At 43.0% G+C, this 16,001-nt stretch overlaps 1 protein-coding gene across 1 annotated transcript in view; it reads left to right on the plus strand.

Annotated features, from left to right (window-relative positions):
• Positions 1–2,319, plus strand: part of LOC138584955 (protein diaphanous homolog 3-like) — a 174,609-nt gene extending 172,290 nt beyond the window's left edge. Inside the window, exon 28 of the mRNA XM_069657154.1 lies at positions 1,304–2,319. Within this exon, the coding sequence (XP_069513255.1) occupies positions 1,304–1,671 (368 nt within the window). The 3' untranslated portion in view covers positions 1,672–2,319. The remainder of the gene's footprint in view (positions 1–1,303) is intronic.
• Positions 2,320–16,001: the final 13,682 nt, after the last annotated feature.

Raw genomic sequence — 16,001 nt, forward strand, 5'->3', positions numbered from 1 at the left:
CATGTTTTACAATTGGTACTGCAACAACAGGAAGAGAGCGGGATAATGAAAGGAGACTTAGGTTTTCAGCTGTGGTAAATGTTCAGTCACAGCAGCAAGGCAGCACACTCGACTCATTCCATCCTTTTAAAATCCCCCCTCTGCCTCTTGTTTGCCTAACGACTCTTTGTTTGAATGTGGCTGTGTGAGTATGCGTTGTGTGTGATCGTCGGCTTTCTGTGCTTCATTTTTCCGTCAGTTCCTTCTCGTCTGCTCTCTTTCCTCCCTTTATCCTTATTTATTTGTCAGAGGTTGTGTTCAGGGACGTTCCCTGTCATTCGTCAGCGCGGCCCATAAAACACACTGTCATGACTGACTGGCCACGCTCCAAACTCATTACCGATTGGCTGACAGAGCGGGTCGCTCTGTTCTGCTCTGCTGTGTTTGACTCCTGTTTGCCAGACATTTAATGCTCAGGAAACTTTAAATGCGCTGGTGTCTTTTCCTCGCGCCACTCCTCTCAGCCTCACGCTCAAGGTCACATGAATATGGATATCCCCTCTCCTTCCATACCGATGATGAAGTCTGAGATCTACTCAGAGGGATTATAATTCAGAACGTAGGTCTGATCTGGGCCGTGGCTCTGTTCCGCTGTCTGTCGGGGTGTGCGCTTTAAGTCGGAAACTAGAGGGGGGGGAGGGCGGGAGGCTGAGGAGAGCGTTGGAGGAGGAGTAAGGGGGGGGTTAAGAGAAATAAGAAAGATGAAGGGGGACTACAGCAGGAGCAGAAAGCTGAGATGGAGAGCAGAGGAAGGAGAATGGATGATAATGGTGGAATCAGGGGAGGTGGAGGTGGGTGGGAGGGCGTCATGTAAGAGAAAAGGGAAAGAGACTGGGAGATTGGAAAAGGGCGACGTACAATGTTATTGAGCTTCTGCTGCAGTTGATCAGCCATATCCATTTCATCATATCGAGCTCCCTGCACGCCTCAGTCTGCTGCAGAAGATTTGTCCTCATCACTTTGTATACAGTGTGTACTCTTCCACAGTGTGTTTGCATCCAATCTCAACCTGTAAGGTAAGTTTGTGTGTATATATACCTGCACATGCTTGCTTAAGATGGTCTGGATTACTGCAGAATAACTGATGCTACATTTTCTATGCACTTGCTTTGCCTTTATTAACCGTCCTCCTCCTCTCTCTGGTGCCTGTAATTCAATCTGTAGTCTCATTAACCCCTTTGCTTCCACTCATTAAAAGAGTCAGCTGGCCAGTCCCTCTCCTCTCTCATTCACACTGCTTTGTCTCTCTGTTTCACACTCACAGAAAACAACAAGGCGCCTTTACAAAGGTCTCGCTCTCGGCAGAATATTTATGCGGGTTCAGCCGTGAAAGCTCACCCTGCGAAGGAGGCCCATAACGAGTCCGAAGGCCATCCCTCCGCAGCCCGGGACAAGGCTGCAGCGGGTTCCGAGTCGGGCCGCAGGTACAGGAACAACGCTGCAAACAGCTGCTGGCTGGACAGAGAGAGGGTGGTGGCGAGAGAGATGGTTAAACCAGCTGCAATAGAGATGGAGGTTGAAGCAGAGCCTTCGGCCTTCCAGCCGACCTCTACCGCTGCTGCAGTCAGCAGCTGCAGCACCAACGGAGAGTCGGATGTGGAGGCTCTTCTGGCCAAACTCAGGGCCTTGTGAGGTTCGTTTCCACATGATCTCTTTAATTACACACATACAGTACTTATAAAAACACGCTCTGAATGTAACCTCGCAGAGTTTCCTTCTAACAGCTTACAATTTTGTCAAAAAGACAGCGTTATAAAAGATTCGTCCCAGATAAGAAGCAGAAAGAAAACAATGACTTCTTTGAAATCTTTGTAAAGAAGGAGTTATTGTTTGAAATTACTAGAATTTGAGGGCCATCCTTTTAATTTTCCATGGTACAGTGTAAAAAAAGAATCATTTATAATAGAGGATTCATGAAGGTAAATCGCAGAAAGCTGTCCACTTTCATGAAGTGTTATTTGATGAAAGAAACTGATTTACAAAAGTTGTGATTCAAAAGGAAACTCTTGTATGAGGTAGAGACTCTGCTGAATGTATTTCCTCTCTCGCTGATCCTGTGAAGTGCTCTGCAAAATTATCAGGCTATCATTCATATGTTCTTAACAATGACAGTATAACAGCTTTTTCTCTGCTAGCACACAATTCAACAATGCTAAGCACTTTCTTTGTAATCCTGAAGCAATATGCAATATTAAATACAAATTATATCACATTTCCTTTCACTGTCCTATGATAACTTCTGCTTTATGGTTTGTTTTTAAGCTTTATCGTTTTGTTTTGTCCTCCCTGTATTTTAGCTTTTTTCATATGCATGTTATGAGTCGTGTAAAATCTTTATGCTTATATTTTGGTATTTAATGATTTTCTTTTTTTCTTCTTGGGTCTTTTTTCATTCCTTATCGGATGTCTTTTATATTCAAAGCATCAATCTAATTGTTTTTATTTTCTATTATAAAACATATATGAAAACATATAGGAACAATTATCAATATCATTGTCTTTCACAGGTTATACAAATGACTAGATATCAATTGACAAGTTGATTTTGGTTTAACTGGACTGCGTTGTCTTTGGCGAGAACATCATGTGAGAACAAGTGTGCAAAAAGGGACCAGTGTCTAAGAATGTCACTTTCAACATTATGACACAAAAACAAGCTCATGTAGCCGCAAGTTAACTAGAACTGATGCTCTTTCTTTCTTTTCATACATTCCTCCTGAATGGACTCATATCTTAAGCATATTTGTTGGATCTGTATTTCTATCACTTATTTTTATAGAACTGTTTATTATAAAATAAAGCAAAAAAAAAAGGCCTTTGTTCTCATTGTTGCTTCTTGTCATCATACACTAACCAAGAGATCACATCCTCGCTGTGGTGATTTAAAGAAACAATCTCGAAGATTTTCATGTAAGTAAATGTCTGTTAAGTCACTATCTATCACCGAATGAGGTAACACAATGTTGATTGAGCCTATGGCCCACTGATGAAAGCCTTTGCATTTGCAGTATTACAGACTGGGTGTCTGTGGCTACTTTCACAGAAAAAATCACAAGCGGCGCCCAGTTAGTGACGCGTTTTCCATTACCCAGCAGTGATTGGTCTGCCAGAGAGGGTAGGCGGAGCTAAGCGGCTGCTTTTCCGCTCTCTGCAAGTGTTGCGAGTAAACAGTAATCTACTATGGCTGAACAAACACAGGAAAGATCGATGACTACAGATACAACTTCAAAAATAAGTGAAAATACAAAGACCGTCAGCGAGGAAAATCAAGAGACCGGAGACAACCGTGGATGTCACACATGCGACACTGTCTGGATATCTGGGAAGTGTGCTCCCGCAAATACCGTTTATCACCATAGGTGGCACCAAAGAGAACGAAACTGAGTTCTTGAGATTATCACTTTAAGTGCAGAACGAGATCAAATCTTAGTCTAAACACATTATCACTTAATCCAATACTTCCTACTTCCTTACTGATATATATAGGACAGTTGGAGAGTACGAGCAACAGGCGTACTGGAAAAACATGATATTTAACGTGGCTAACATTGGGTAACTGTTGCAGTTTGGTAAGGTTGAGGCACAATTTGAATGTAACACAACATATTTGTACCCTGATGAAATGATAAGCACTCAGTGAAGAAACCTCTCTCATTGCGCCCTCATCCCAAAATGTACAAGTTACTTAGTCGTCATAGCAACCCAAACAGCATCACCACCTTCAGCAGACCTAGGCAAAGCTGGCAGGCAAAACTACTTGGTTAGGATAAGGAAAGAAAAATATGTACATTATTCAACATTGACTTCTGGTATACACACACTCGTCTCCGGGATGACGTCATTTTTTTTTACCCATCCATCCACCCCAACCTCCGTCCTAGCGGGGGACTTTCTGGCTCTTAATGCGACATCACCCAGCTCCCTCCTTCAGGCCGCTGCCTAACACTAACAATAAATGTTAATTTGGCTTCTAATAAACTGCTTGCACAGTTGACCCTAAGGGCCCAATTTTTGGGAGAATGGTCTTTTAATTCTAAAATGTTTTAAAGTTGGTTACATGTATGTTTAACCACTGAAGGCTGCAGCTTTAAAAGGGCTAAAAACAAACACTTGATATATTTTCTAAACCCCTATATTCCTTCTTTTGGCATTCATTCTGCGCAGACAGTCAATTCCCTCGTGTACCAATCTCCATAAGTAGCCCTTGTTAATGTTCTGTTTGTACATTTCTACATGTGTAGCTCTGATCATTCATGAATAGATTTCCTCATAAAACTCTTACCTTATCATGTGCACACTATAAAAACCCAGATTATCACAGTTTCTGTGCACCTGCATAATAAAAGTCACATCTGACTCCCAGCTTGTGAGGAGCATGTGTGTACTTGTATCACTCTATTTTATTAATTAAACAAGACATTAAAAGGACCACATGCCTCCTTTAAAACAGAAATCGGTACACAAACAGATAACGTCCTGTATGTTCTGGGCTTATACAGAGCTTAGAGCTACTCATAGATATCTGCCAACCAGTTAACCCTCGATCTGACGGGGTCTGTTGCTGCGGCCTGTCAGCTGGTAAATATCTGCAGCAGTGGGAGCGACACAACTGTCCCCATCTGGAGCCGAGCCACCAACACCTGCCCGGCGATGCACTCAGAGGTTTGCTGGAGCCCAGCTGTTGCTGTTGTTGCTCATTCAGTGATTCAGCTTGATCTGGCTGTAGTGTGATCTTCACTCAACAATTTAGGATCAAACCACTCTATTTGAAGTCCGTTCACGGCTCTCTATGAGGATGTTAAAGCGGCCCCCTTCTTCTTGAGCTTTCTGTTAAACCTCTGCTTCAGAAAAGAGGCCGGTTGTTAGTTTTTCTTTCCGACGCCACAGAGACTTTCAGTTTCCGTGTCATTAAATATCTCTTTTTCAGCTTCCCTAGTGTTATTTTGATCTGTGAGATTATGTGTGGGTGTTCTCCTGCCCTAATTTGGCGGTTCTGAGGATGTGCCATCGAGTTAGTACACGATAATTACTGTGCTGTAAACACGCTTCACATTCAGGCGTTTAAAAATACAAAAAAAGCATACATGTCACCAACTGTTTTACACATCTAACCTTTAGTTTGTCTTGTAATTTAGCAGAAATATGCGCTGCAGTGTAAGTGACAAAAACCTCGCCGCACAAGGATGGTGTGAGCGTGTGTTTCAGGTAAGAACACTGTGTCTAATTTTTAATATAACATGATTAGCTGGAATGCATTTTGTCCACATCAGGAGGAAGAACCTGGACTTGCATAGATATTGTCAATCCACTCGTTTTAATTGCCTGCATGCTTTCAAGATCTAAAAAATAATTACGTTTTCTTCCAGCATCTGTGCGGCGGACCTGCTCCCGCGAAAGAAAAGCAGGGAAATGACCGGCTAAACGCATCCACGGCACAAATTGAGAGGAGAAGGAGAGCATAAGGAGGGTAGGATCTTGTTATGCTGAGGGAGCCTTCATTACTCACAGGCCTGTGTTCCAGCCATGAGGTTTATCTATGGGCCTAATAAAGTGGAGCAAAACATATTGTGTAGCAGATTGCAATCTGGGCTTCTTTGATTGGAGATGAAGTTAAAAATGTGTCTGAGGATTTGGAGAGGAAGAGGTGGAGGAGGGGGGAGGGGAGAACAAAGCAGATCAACAGATTTGTCACTATTTCTTTTCCCCAAGAGTCAAAGAGTGAGCAGTGCTGTATTTATAACCCCCTGTACACATCATACTGTGGAATTTTCTGCCTTTCTATTTTCAGGTTGTTTGGCAGAATCATTTTGTAATTCACCCTGATGATGTCAGTCACAGTCGCAGACAGCGGTGAGGAAGGATGCAGCCTTCAATCTCTGTCTCCTTCAAAAAAAACGTGATGAAATGCTGTTAATTTGCCTCGCCAAATACGTTCTGGTGGAAAACGTAATTGCTGCCTGGATTAAGCTGACTGGCAACCGGTTTTTATAATCCAGAAAGTATGATGTTCCAACACAGTGTTGACACAGCCTACACGAAGTCAGCGGCTGCGGCTCTGTCAATGTCTGCACTGGAAGTTTTCAGTCTCGGTTATGTGCGTGAAAACTCTCGCAGCAAATATTCACTGTAGTTAGGTGTGTCAGCCTGAAGGGAAAAGACCTGAAGCCTTAAAGATGCTTTATGGATTAAAAAAACATCTACTGCCGCCATGTCAGAGAGGTTATATGCCGCTGTTCATGCTGGAATCTCTGCTGTTTTTCTTGCAACTGCTTTTACTTACAGGAGGCTGGTGTTCTCTGTAATCAATAGAAGCAATAATATTTGAAATTGGCGCCATTGCTGTGGAGAAAGTTGCACAAACAGCTCGTGTTTTTGCCCATTCCACATTCCTACAACACCCAGCGTGCATTGCGCCCCTCCCTCTGAAAGGAACGGCCCAGCGAGAGACGCTGGAGTGCAATACTACCGCTTTTGCTGCAGGCAATGGCTCAGAGCGGTACAGAATCCGAAATACGTCGAGAATATACCGCTGGATTGTCTAAATAATCCTCGGGTCTGCACTCTTCATTTCAAACCTGACGATTTTAAATGAGACTCAGTTATAAATGTGGAATGTCTGGGAGGGAAAACAGGAGAGCAGGCAGCGTTTCAAGACACCTCATGGATCGGAGGCGGGCGTCCTAGATTGAGGAAGTGTAGTTTAGCGAGCTCCCTGGCCTCCAGCATATGTCGCGTTTTATGTAGTCTGCCGGAGGTTTTCCAGGGCCCATTGGAGAAGCGGATAGCTTCCTCCAAAGCCACAGAGCCAAATTGCATTTTTGTCCTACCATAATGGCATTAGCTCCCCATAATAGCATGATAGGACTGAGGTTGAAAATCAGCGTACTGGCCCTTTAAGAAAAAGTCCAACAGATACCACCATATGTTTATGAATCTAAAAGAAAAACTTTTGCTTTCTACTTCTAATAAATTAAAGGGATAGTTCACATTTTTGATGGTACATGGTCGTGGAAAACATAGTCCCAAAGGAAGAGGCTGTCTTAGGGCAGGTTTAGGCTGTGAAAACATTAAAGATATATGTTGCACACTTGGACACATAAAGGGACTTCAGGGCGTGCATGGGTTTTTAAAGTAACTTTACTCCACTCTCTGGAAACACAGAAACACAAGCACATCAGCTTAGCTTGGCTGCATACGGCCGGACATCTCGGGCTACTGAAAGACGCGTGTGCCAAACACTCTTGCTCACGCACACATAAGGCAATAAATGTCTGCTTGTCGTTCTCACCCACACTTTGACTTTTAGTCATCACACTTGCACAGTTAATATTAAAGCAGGATACACGTGGTTACGGTGCTGACTTCTGATTCAAACACGGCAGGTGCAGCTACGTTTATAAATTGTTTCATTACTTTTGCTTACCAGGATGTCCATAAATATGCTTCACATTGCTATGGCTCCCACATATACTTACACAAATTAGTTTTTTTATGCAGTTTTTTTAAGTGGTTAAAGTACATTTTGCTGCACCGCTATATAGCTTAGCATTTGTGTCAGTACTCCAGCCAGCTTCTCCAAACAAGGGCCGTGCTGACCGCTATCTACTGCAGGTAAAAGACTCACTATTACCTCATTCAAACCCATTATAAACTATCCCTTTAAAGTGCTGCTGAGCGTTTGTCTTTAACATGCACCTTCTCTCTTGCTCTCTCACATGTATACAGCTGATGTTTTCCGTCTCCTCTTCTGAACAGTGGAGCTGCAGCAGGACGGAGCGTCCCTGTGTGGCAGAACCTGACTAATCATCGTGCACCCAGAGCAGAGTCACCTTGTTGTCGGGCTCAGATCCAGGAGGAGGAAGCCGTGGTGGTAAACCAAAACCCCTAATGGTGTCACCCAGGGACGAGTCGGGCTCTCGTTGTTCTTTTCCTGTTTATAGATCAAACCCAGACGGGTCTCAGATGAAATGTTCGTGTCTGTGCAAAGTGCTTGTGCAGTGTTTGTGGTTGAACACTTACTTAAATCAACAACGTATTCTTCCCACCTTCTTTATTATTCCTCCCTCATTCCTCTCCACCAGCGCGGTGTTGCCCTCTCTTCTTTACCGGGGCTACCTCCATCTGTCACGGCAGGTGTGTTTTTGTGTCTCCTGTCTGTGTTTCTTTGATCACTGCTGCATTACACCGGTGTACATTTTTGCCCTCTTTCAGTTCTTTGTCTTTGTTGTTCTGTCTCGCAGAGAGATGTTTGTTGATGTTTTGTTGTTAAAAGCGAGCGTGAAAGTCGGAGAACTCATCCCTCGCCGCTTTTCAAACAAATAGCTCACATTTGGCAATCATGCAAAGTATCACCACAGATATTCAATATCTCGCTATTTGTCGCAAATGGCTGATTTATTCCCTCTTCAAACAGCTGAGTGGTATCCTGCGGTTTGAACTTTCTGCATGCTCATTCACTGCAGTCACAACAAATTAGTCAGGTTTGCTTCGCTGCTGTTTCTGTCAGCAGCAGCTGATCTTTGTTGGTTCTTTTTCCTGATTTTAATAAGTTTGGCTTTCAGGAGAGGAGGCAAACTTCAACCCAGCATGAGCGACAAAAAAAGGTCTATAAATAGGAGAACAGTTAAACATCCACTTGTTCTGCAGATGGGATGAAAAGCAGCCAGGTGGAGGGAAGCGTGATAAACAAACCTTGAAATTTCACGTTTCTGAGAAAGCCATCATCGGATTTAATAGAAAGATGTTGACAGACATGTTGGAATAACACAGGATTTAAAAACACCAGAGAGAAAAGTGAGAAATAATATTGTTAGAACGTTCTGAAATAATTCTGGAGCTGCAGCTTTTTTATTTCCTGTCAAATGCTCCAAAACACAAGAACATCTTGTGTTCTGTGATTGCAGCCGTACAATAAAAACACAGTTATAGCTGACTTTTACCTGTCAAACTTAAATCATTTTAATTCCAGCCGAATAATGTGCATGATGTTCCACGAGGAAGAAGCGTGGAGTGTTTTTAGATTTGTCTGTTATTGCTGCAGCACCGAGCAGATTCCCTGAGGGCTGTGGCACTGAGCAGAGTGACAACTGTAAAAACAGCGAGTACAGTAGTGCTTTGTTGGCAGCAACAGAAGTGAGCACATCTGGCTTTGATCACCACAGTGGTGCTGGTGCGGAGAGTGACAGGGCAAGCGGAGCGACGGAGACACACTCTCGGGGGAATCATTATCCTGTTTAGTAAGTCTAATCAGAGAAAAGGTGTTGCACCTCAGCTAACTGCTGTCCTTGTTTTTATAACAAAGGGACACACAACAAATAGGCGCAAGCAAGATGTAAGTCAAAACAGGCACAAGCTTTATCACCGACGCACATAAACCCCCCATTACCAGCAAAGACAGGCATAATTACTGTGCTATCGCAGCCCTCGACTAATGAACACACTGTTAAGAATCAAAACATGAGAAATGTCACAGGGGGTGTTAAAATTTGCTCCTAAACGTAGTCTGCAATTAAATATCAAAGTTTGATTCTTTCAAAAATGTATCGCAACAATCACATAGGCGAGTAATTGCTTAAAATGGGTCTACAAAGAGAGCAGATAAAGCTGTGGGGGGGCGTGGGGGGAGACAAAGTGGGAGAATGGTGTTTGATTAAAAGCCAAAGGCAGAGTCTGAGTCAAATAGTGGATCCACTTTTCTGGAGTTTAATTCAACATAAAGGCCGGAGACTGAAAGTGGAATCATCGCAATTAGGTTACTCATTAACTCATCTCTATTTGAGATTCTACATAGAAATGTAGAGTCTGCAGGCAGGGGCGTGGATTTTTAGTCCAGGAAGTGTTCAGGTTTCTGTTTGTAGTACGTTTGTAGTCTGTGTAATATTGACTAATCACGCATCAGCAGGCTGCAGGCACAACGCAATGCACCGTATTGACATCCCGGCTCCCAGCGTAATCTGTCAACGGTTTACTTTCTTATTAATCTCTATAAACAAACATCTGCAGCAAGTTCAGCTAACGATCTGCTCCAGATCAAAAGTCCAACTTGAAACAAATTCCCTTGACGCTGTGTCACCAAAGCCGTTCAACGGCTAGATTTTCGGACTTCCTCAAATGCATCAGAAATGATTGATCCGGCTTCTGATCGACAAACATTAAAAGTAGTTTTCTTCTCCTCTAGAGGACAGACCAGAGCTTCATTTTGACTCTTTACTAATCTACAGCATGATGTTGACATTTCTGCAAAGGTAAGACCCGTTAATTAAAGTAAATCACAGACAAAACGGTTTCTTTTTCGGGTTCATGTCGCTGTAGTTAGCCAGAGTAGAGCCTCTGTTAAAGTTAATATTAACAGTGAAACTGAAACTCACCAGAAGCAGATGAACACGCACTCCTTTGGGGATTTAATGAACCATGAAATGACGCCGTTTATTTTGCTGACATACATGGAGGGGCAAATTTCGCCAATCTCTTGATCTGAACACACGATCGCTTCTCATGTTGCTAACTGGACTGTAAACAATGCAGCACGCGGAAAATGAAGTCTTGGCTGGAAGTCGTTTATTGCTAACTGCGACACACCTGATGTGTTCACCGTTGTCCCAAGAGGCTATATCCTCATCAGACTATAGCTGATGGGTTCCAAGATTGCTCATTAACAAAAAACTTTTGGACGGTTTGGAAAAAAATGTTTTGAAAAAATGTGGTTTTTTAAACATGTTATAAAAGGTATTTTTGAAATGATGCCATTGGCAGAGATTTCAAAATAATGGCAACAACATGCAACAGAAAGTAGAAATAAAACTTCAAATACAAGGTCATGCAATCCCAAGTGGTGCCTGCATGCTTACTAGCTTAGCGATATAAACAAAGCAACCTTGGGCCCACAAACTACAAGATGTGAGACATAAAATGCATGTAAGTGAAGCTGCACATGAGCTTTTTTTATTTTACAGAGGGGCATGCAGGCTGGAAGAGAAGGTGTTTTGCCTCTGGTTCCTGTGTCAGTCTGGCACGAGTCCTGGAACGCCACAACACTCACCAAAGCGTTATCCTCAAACGGCACAGACTGCTGCTGCAAGTGTGCCAAAGAACAGTGATGGCTTCAGGGAGGCGAGTCAACTCTGCTGTCAGGAACACATTCTTCAGGAGTGAACGGGCGTCTGGCAACATGAGATAGTCACTCCAGGACAGCCTGACTATCAATCCCACCTCTCGTTATCTCACCTATGTTCTGTAGCTGGAGGTCGTCGACGCTCTTGAAACAGGTAGCTGTGCAAGAATGTTTTAATTTAATTAAGCCGATATCTGATCCAAGCAAACAATCCGCACGATTTTTGCTCTGATTCTTCTTTACACATTTACATTATTGGTGCTGCGGATACAATAGCTCACGGTTAATTACAAGATCTTCTTTTCAGTAGAGAATCAGTACAGAATGTATATACTGTCATGATGTAAACGTGCGTGCAAGAAAAAAATACATGTGCACCAAGAGCCCAGCCTATATCCTGTTAGTTGTCGATGCTGCTCTGTAGAAAAAAATGTATTTATTTGTGTGTAAGAGCGTGTGTGTATTTTCTACTGAAAGATGTCCTTGTGACATGACGCCCTCGTCTTTCTCGTACACATCTTTATAGCCGCGGCCTTGAAAGTGCATTTCAGCTGTGCCTCATGTCAAAGTCCATCCACCAGGCACCGTATTCACTTTATCTGTGAGCTTCTTCTGCGAAGGCCAGTAAAAGCTGTACCTGTTGCTGAGCATTAATTACCCGCTCACAAACATTTGTGTTAACTCCACGGCGTTACAAATACAAGCATGTGTGTGTGCAACAGGGGGTCGGACACCACGCGCTGCCTGCTGCCAGAACGAGTGCTGTGGTAAACTGCCAACAACTGCGGCCTGGTACTTGAACAACCATTCAGCCCCAGTTTACTTCCCCTCACCCACAGCAGCAGGCAAGTAAGACAACTAAGGATCTTCAAATGAGAGCTCTGGCATTAACTTCTGTGCTCACTCATGCACCTGCTGTGAGTTGATTTTTTTATTTATTTTTTTATGTTTCAGGAAAAGTGAGATTAGTCTCTGACAGCAGAGGACAGCAGGCGCGGGCTGGTGAAGCTCCGGTAGACAGGTAAATGGTGAGGGGAGTTTTGGTTTATTGAACTTTGTCACAGAGTTGATGAGAATTCAGCTACAGGCTGCACAAATCACCGTGAGCACACACACACAGGATGTTGGCACACACAAAAAAAGAAATAGGAAAGAAAAAAACATCTTTTCTGGAGCTGCTTCTCGGGCTAAGCAGCCGCTACAGTCACCTCCATGACTTCAAGCCTTGTCTGCACAATCACATACATCTGTTTTCTGGGTCACCGCGTTTGCAGACTTGTAGCAGGAAAAAAAAACAAATGGAAGAAACAAAAAAAATCACACTTCTCACCTACTGGCCTTTGGAGTTCAGTGCGTTCCCAGTAGCATTTTTTCACCGTCCCAAATCGCCGCTGAGTTTACAAAAGCTTCCAGCACAGTTCAATACCAGGCAAGGCTCTGCTCAAATTCACTTAATTTTGCCTCGCAACACAGCGGTCAGAAATAATCCAGCCGGAAGAAGTGTACAGTAGTTCAAAAAGTGACACAAACAATCCAAATAACACTTCCTACTGTTCAACTTTCTCTAAAACTTAAGATTACATTTGCTGTGGTGTTGGACATCATCATCTTAAAATAGAAATGTAGCTAGATTGACTCTTACAGTACAGACGTGTCATAATCACGCCTCAGTGAATCAGAAGCAGATCGTTAAGGCTTTGTATGTTGTGTGCAGCCGAGCGTGCGTGATTCTTTCCAGAGATGTAGAAGTGAAATCATCATCTTCGGCCCTGACATCCGACAGCATCGACGCTATAATCCGCCTTTTGGCGAACACACCAGTTTGATTTAGCTTTTCTTTTGAATTTACTCTCCTACACTGATGAATTCTTCAGTTACCTCACCTGTTGCAGTCCTGGTGTCAATAAAAAGCTCTGTTTTATGCAGACAGAGACTCCCCGCTCTATACGACCCTGTGATCAATAAAGCTCATAAGTCTTTTCCTCCGACTGAGCGAGCTCCTGCTCCCGACCCGCCGAGAATCAAAGAGCGTCAGACAGACCAGACACACTCCTCCTAAAGGTGCCTCCCGTCGCATACAAATCCTGAATCTGTCCTGCCTCCTCTGCTCTACATGCACATTCCTCCCACGAGACAAGCAGACAAGTAGATAACGTTTTAGAGAGTGCCGACCAAGAAAAGATTCATATGAGGGGCTACGTATTGTTTGTGAGCGCACATTAATGTGTCTATTTGAGCCGATGTTTAATGCTCACATGCAAACACACATTGTTGAATCTTTTATCGACGTGTTCAACAAATTGCATTAGTGTAGAAGCAGCCACTGTCGCATTTGCCTAATGAAGGAATTAAGATTAAAATGAAGTTTAGGGCCAAAAGCTACAACATGCGAGAGAAATAAACAGCTTGTTTCATCTCATTTGCAAATCTTGTAAAGTGTTTTGAAATCCCTTTGATTTAGGACCTCTCAGCTCCGCAATGTAAATCAGCTGCTGAATAAATGACTTTATAGCTTCATTAATATGTATGGACACGTCAAGCTCGCCTGCAGTTTGTTGTCAACAAGATTTGGGACGGACTGGACTGTTGTTTTTGATCGACAAACATAGGTAGGCTGAGGTTGTTTGTTGCTCCAACATGTGTTTAAATTCCCACAACAACATCATTACGAGGGATTACGGGGAAAATGAGAATATCGTCAAGCCAAGCGAGTAAAAGTAACACACACACACACACACACACACACACACACAAACATGAAGCCCTGCTCTGGAGTGAAAAGCACATTTGTTCTGGGTTCAGGCCCAGTGATGGGAATATACCACCAAGCTCGAATGCTGGTGTAATGTTGTACCACTGAATACACTCTGTATGTTAGTGTTACAATTTAATTTAGCAGACGCTTTTAGCAGATGCTATTTATTTGTTTTTCATGATACTCGAAGGCACTTTGTTTTACATTTTAAAACAACTAAAGAACATCAACAATATCCATAATGTCATCATCAATAGCATCAATATCATTAAGTGCAGAGGTGTTCATGAAAGAGCTGGGTCTTTAGCTTCTTCTTAAAGGTGAAAGGGACTCTGCAGACCGAATGGTGGCTTGTTCCACCACCGGGGGACTACAGAGGAGAAGAGTCTAGTTAGCAATTTAGGGCCCTGTTGTGTTGGGAGTACCAGGCGCCTTTCATTGACGTAGTGTGCGGGAAGACGCGTAGACCTGGATGAGAGCGTTCAGGTAGGCTGGAGCCATTTTGGTGCTCTTTTGTCAGTGACCAACAGGGTTTTGAATTTGATGCGAGCGGTGACTGGGAGCCAGTGGAGGGAATCTGACAATTGCTATCATTTAACAGCTTCTCGATTAATGAGCAATCTCAAAGACAATTGACAGTGAAAGTCTGCTGCACAACTATCCACATTTCGAGGGAGAACAACAAATCTGTAAACCCATTAGCTTAATTTAGACACTAGCTAATGTTAGCATTCAGGCACTTCTTAGCCGTTACGTTAGAGAAATAAATTCCTTGCGACACCTTGCCCAAACAGTATTATTAACCTCAAGCCACTTACTAGCCAATGGCTATTTTAGCTAGCAAGTAGTTGAATGCTAACGTTAGCTCTTGTCTAACAGTAGCTAATGGGTCCTTGTTGTTTTAACTTATGTATTGCAAGATTTCCCTCCAGATTTTCACTACTTGTTGTCTCTTCAGTTGCAGATCAATCATCAAGCTGTTAAATGAAAATGAACTGCTAAATAATGTAAATTTAAACAACCTTAAAACCTGGAATACAGCAGGGTGACATGACAGAATTTGAGCTTCCCAACCTGAGCATGACGTCAGAGGAAAATGGCGGCTGTAGGAATAATCTCAAAGCAGGAAGGTTTGGGTGTGAATAAGGAGTTAAAATAGAGAATAAAAAAGGAAGGGAAGGTACAGACACTCAGGTGGGCAGGAAGCCCACTGATCCACCCTGAGCTCCAACGGTTAGGTCAGACAAACCAACACGTGGTTTGTCTACAGATGATAGAAACAGCCTTGCGATGTAAAAGTCAGAGCCCTGTTTGGTTCAAAGCCAGTGATCGAGAGGCCTAATTGCTCTTTCATTATGAGTCAAGCTACCGAGTATTCATGTGCAATTAGCGAGCGATTCAGCGAATGTGTTTGTGTGCGTACGAGGCCCATATTGTAGGCATGCATGTGAGCAGCTACAGCTCCAGAGACTGAACTTTGATGTGTTTCCTTGATTGTATCCTCTGGCAAATAACACTGCTGTGTGATTTGGGGCGCCGGGGTGAGAGTGTCTGAGTCAGCTCCGGCTTTGCTGAGGGAACAGCCAGTCTCCCACTCGTTTGAAATCATAGCAACGTACAGTCCATCTCAAGAATCAAAACTACCACAGGCATCTTCCTGCAGAGTGATGGCTGAGACCTTATCTGCAGCACTGAGATACAGAGGTCTGCTGGTGCATTTCATTCCACATAAGACCCCATCACTGTGATCAATTTTCACTATGTAGCAATTGAAAAAAGTTATATAGTTATATTTAAATCTTCAAAATGTACCCTAAGGCCAAAAAGAATATTTCTTTGTCAGTATGTTCCCTGGGTGCATTGTGTCATCAAGGATGCCTCAGTGCGTTGTTATGCACATATATTATTACATCGCACATATTTAGCTCTGACATTTTCAGAGGTCACTGACAAAGACGTGCGAGAGTCTGGAAAGAACAAACAAATGTATAGAAGGCAGGTGGGAAGATCAATTTATCCAGCTTACAAACATGCTATTAAATTCTAATGGAGGAAGATAATATGTCGTCTTTTTTACCAGCAATATTAACAGATACA

This window comes from Semicossyphus pulcher, unplaced genomic scaffold, assembly GCF_022749685.1.
Source record: "Semicossyphus pulcher isolate SPU_LCO1_2020_fin unplaced genomic scaffold, fSemPul1.0.p SCAF_1, whole genome shotgun sequence".
In the NCBI taxonomy this organism is placed as follows: domain Eukaryota; kingdom Metazoa; phylum Chordata; class Actinopteri; order Labriformes; family Labridae; genus Semicossyphus; species Semicossyphus pulcher.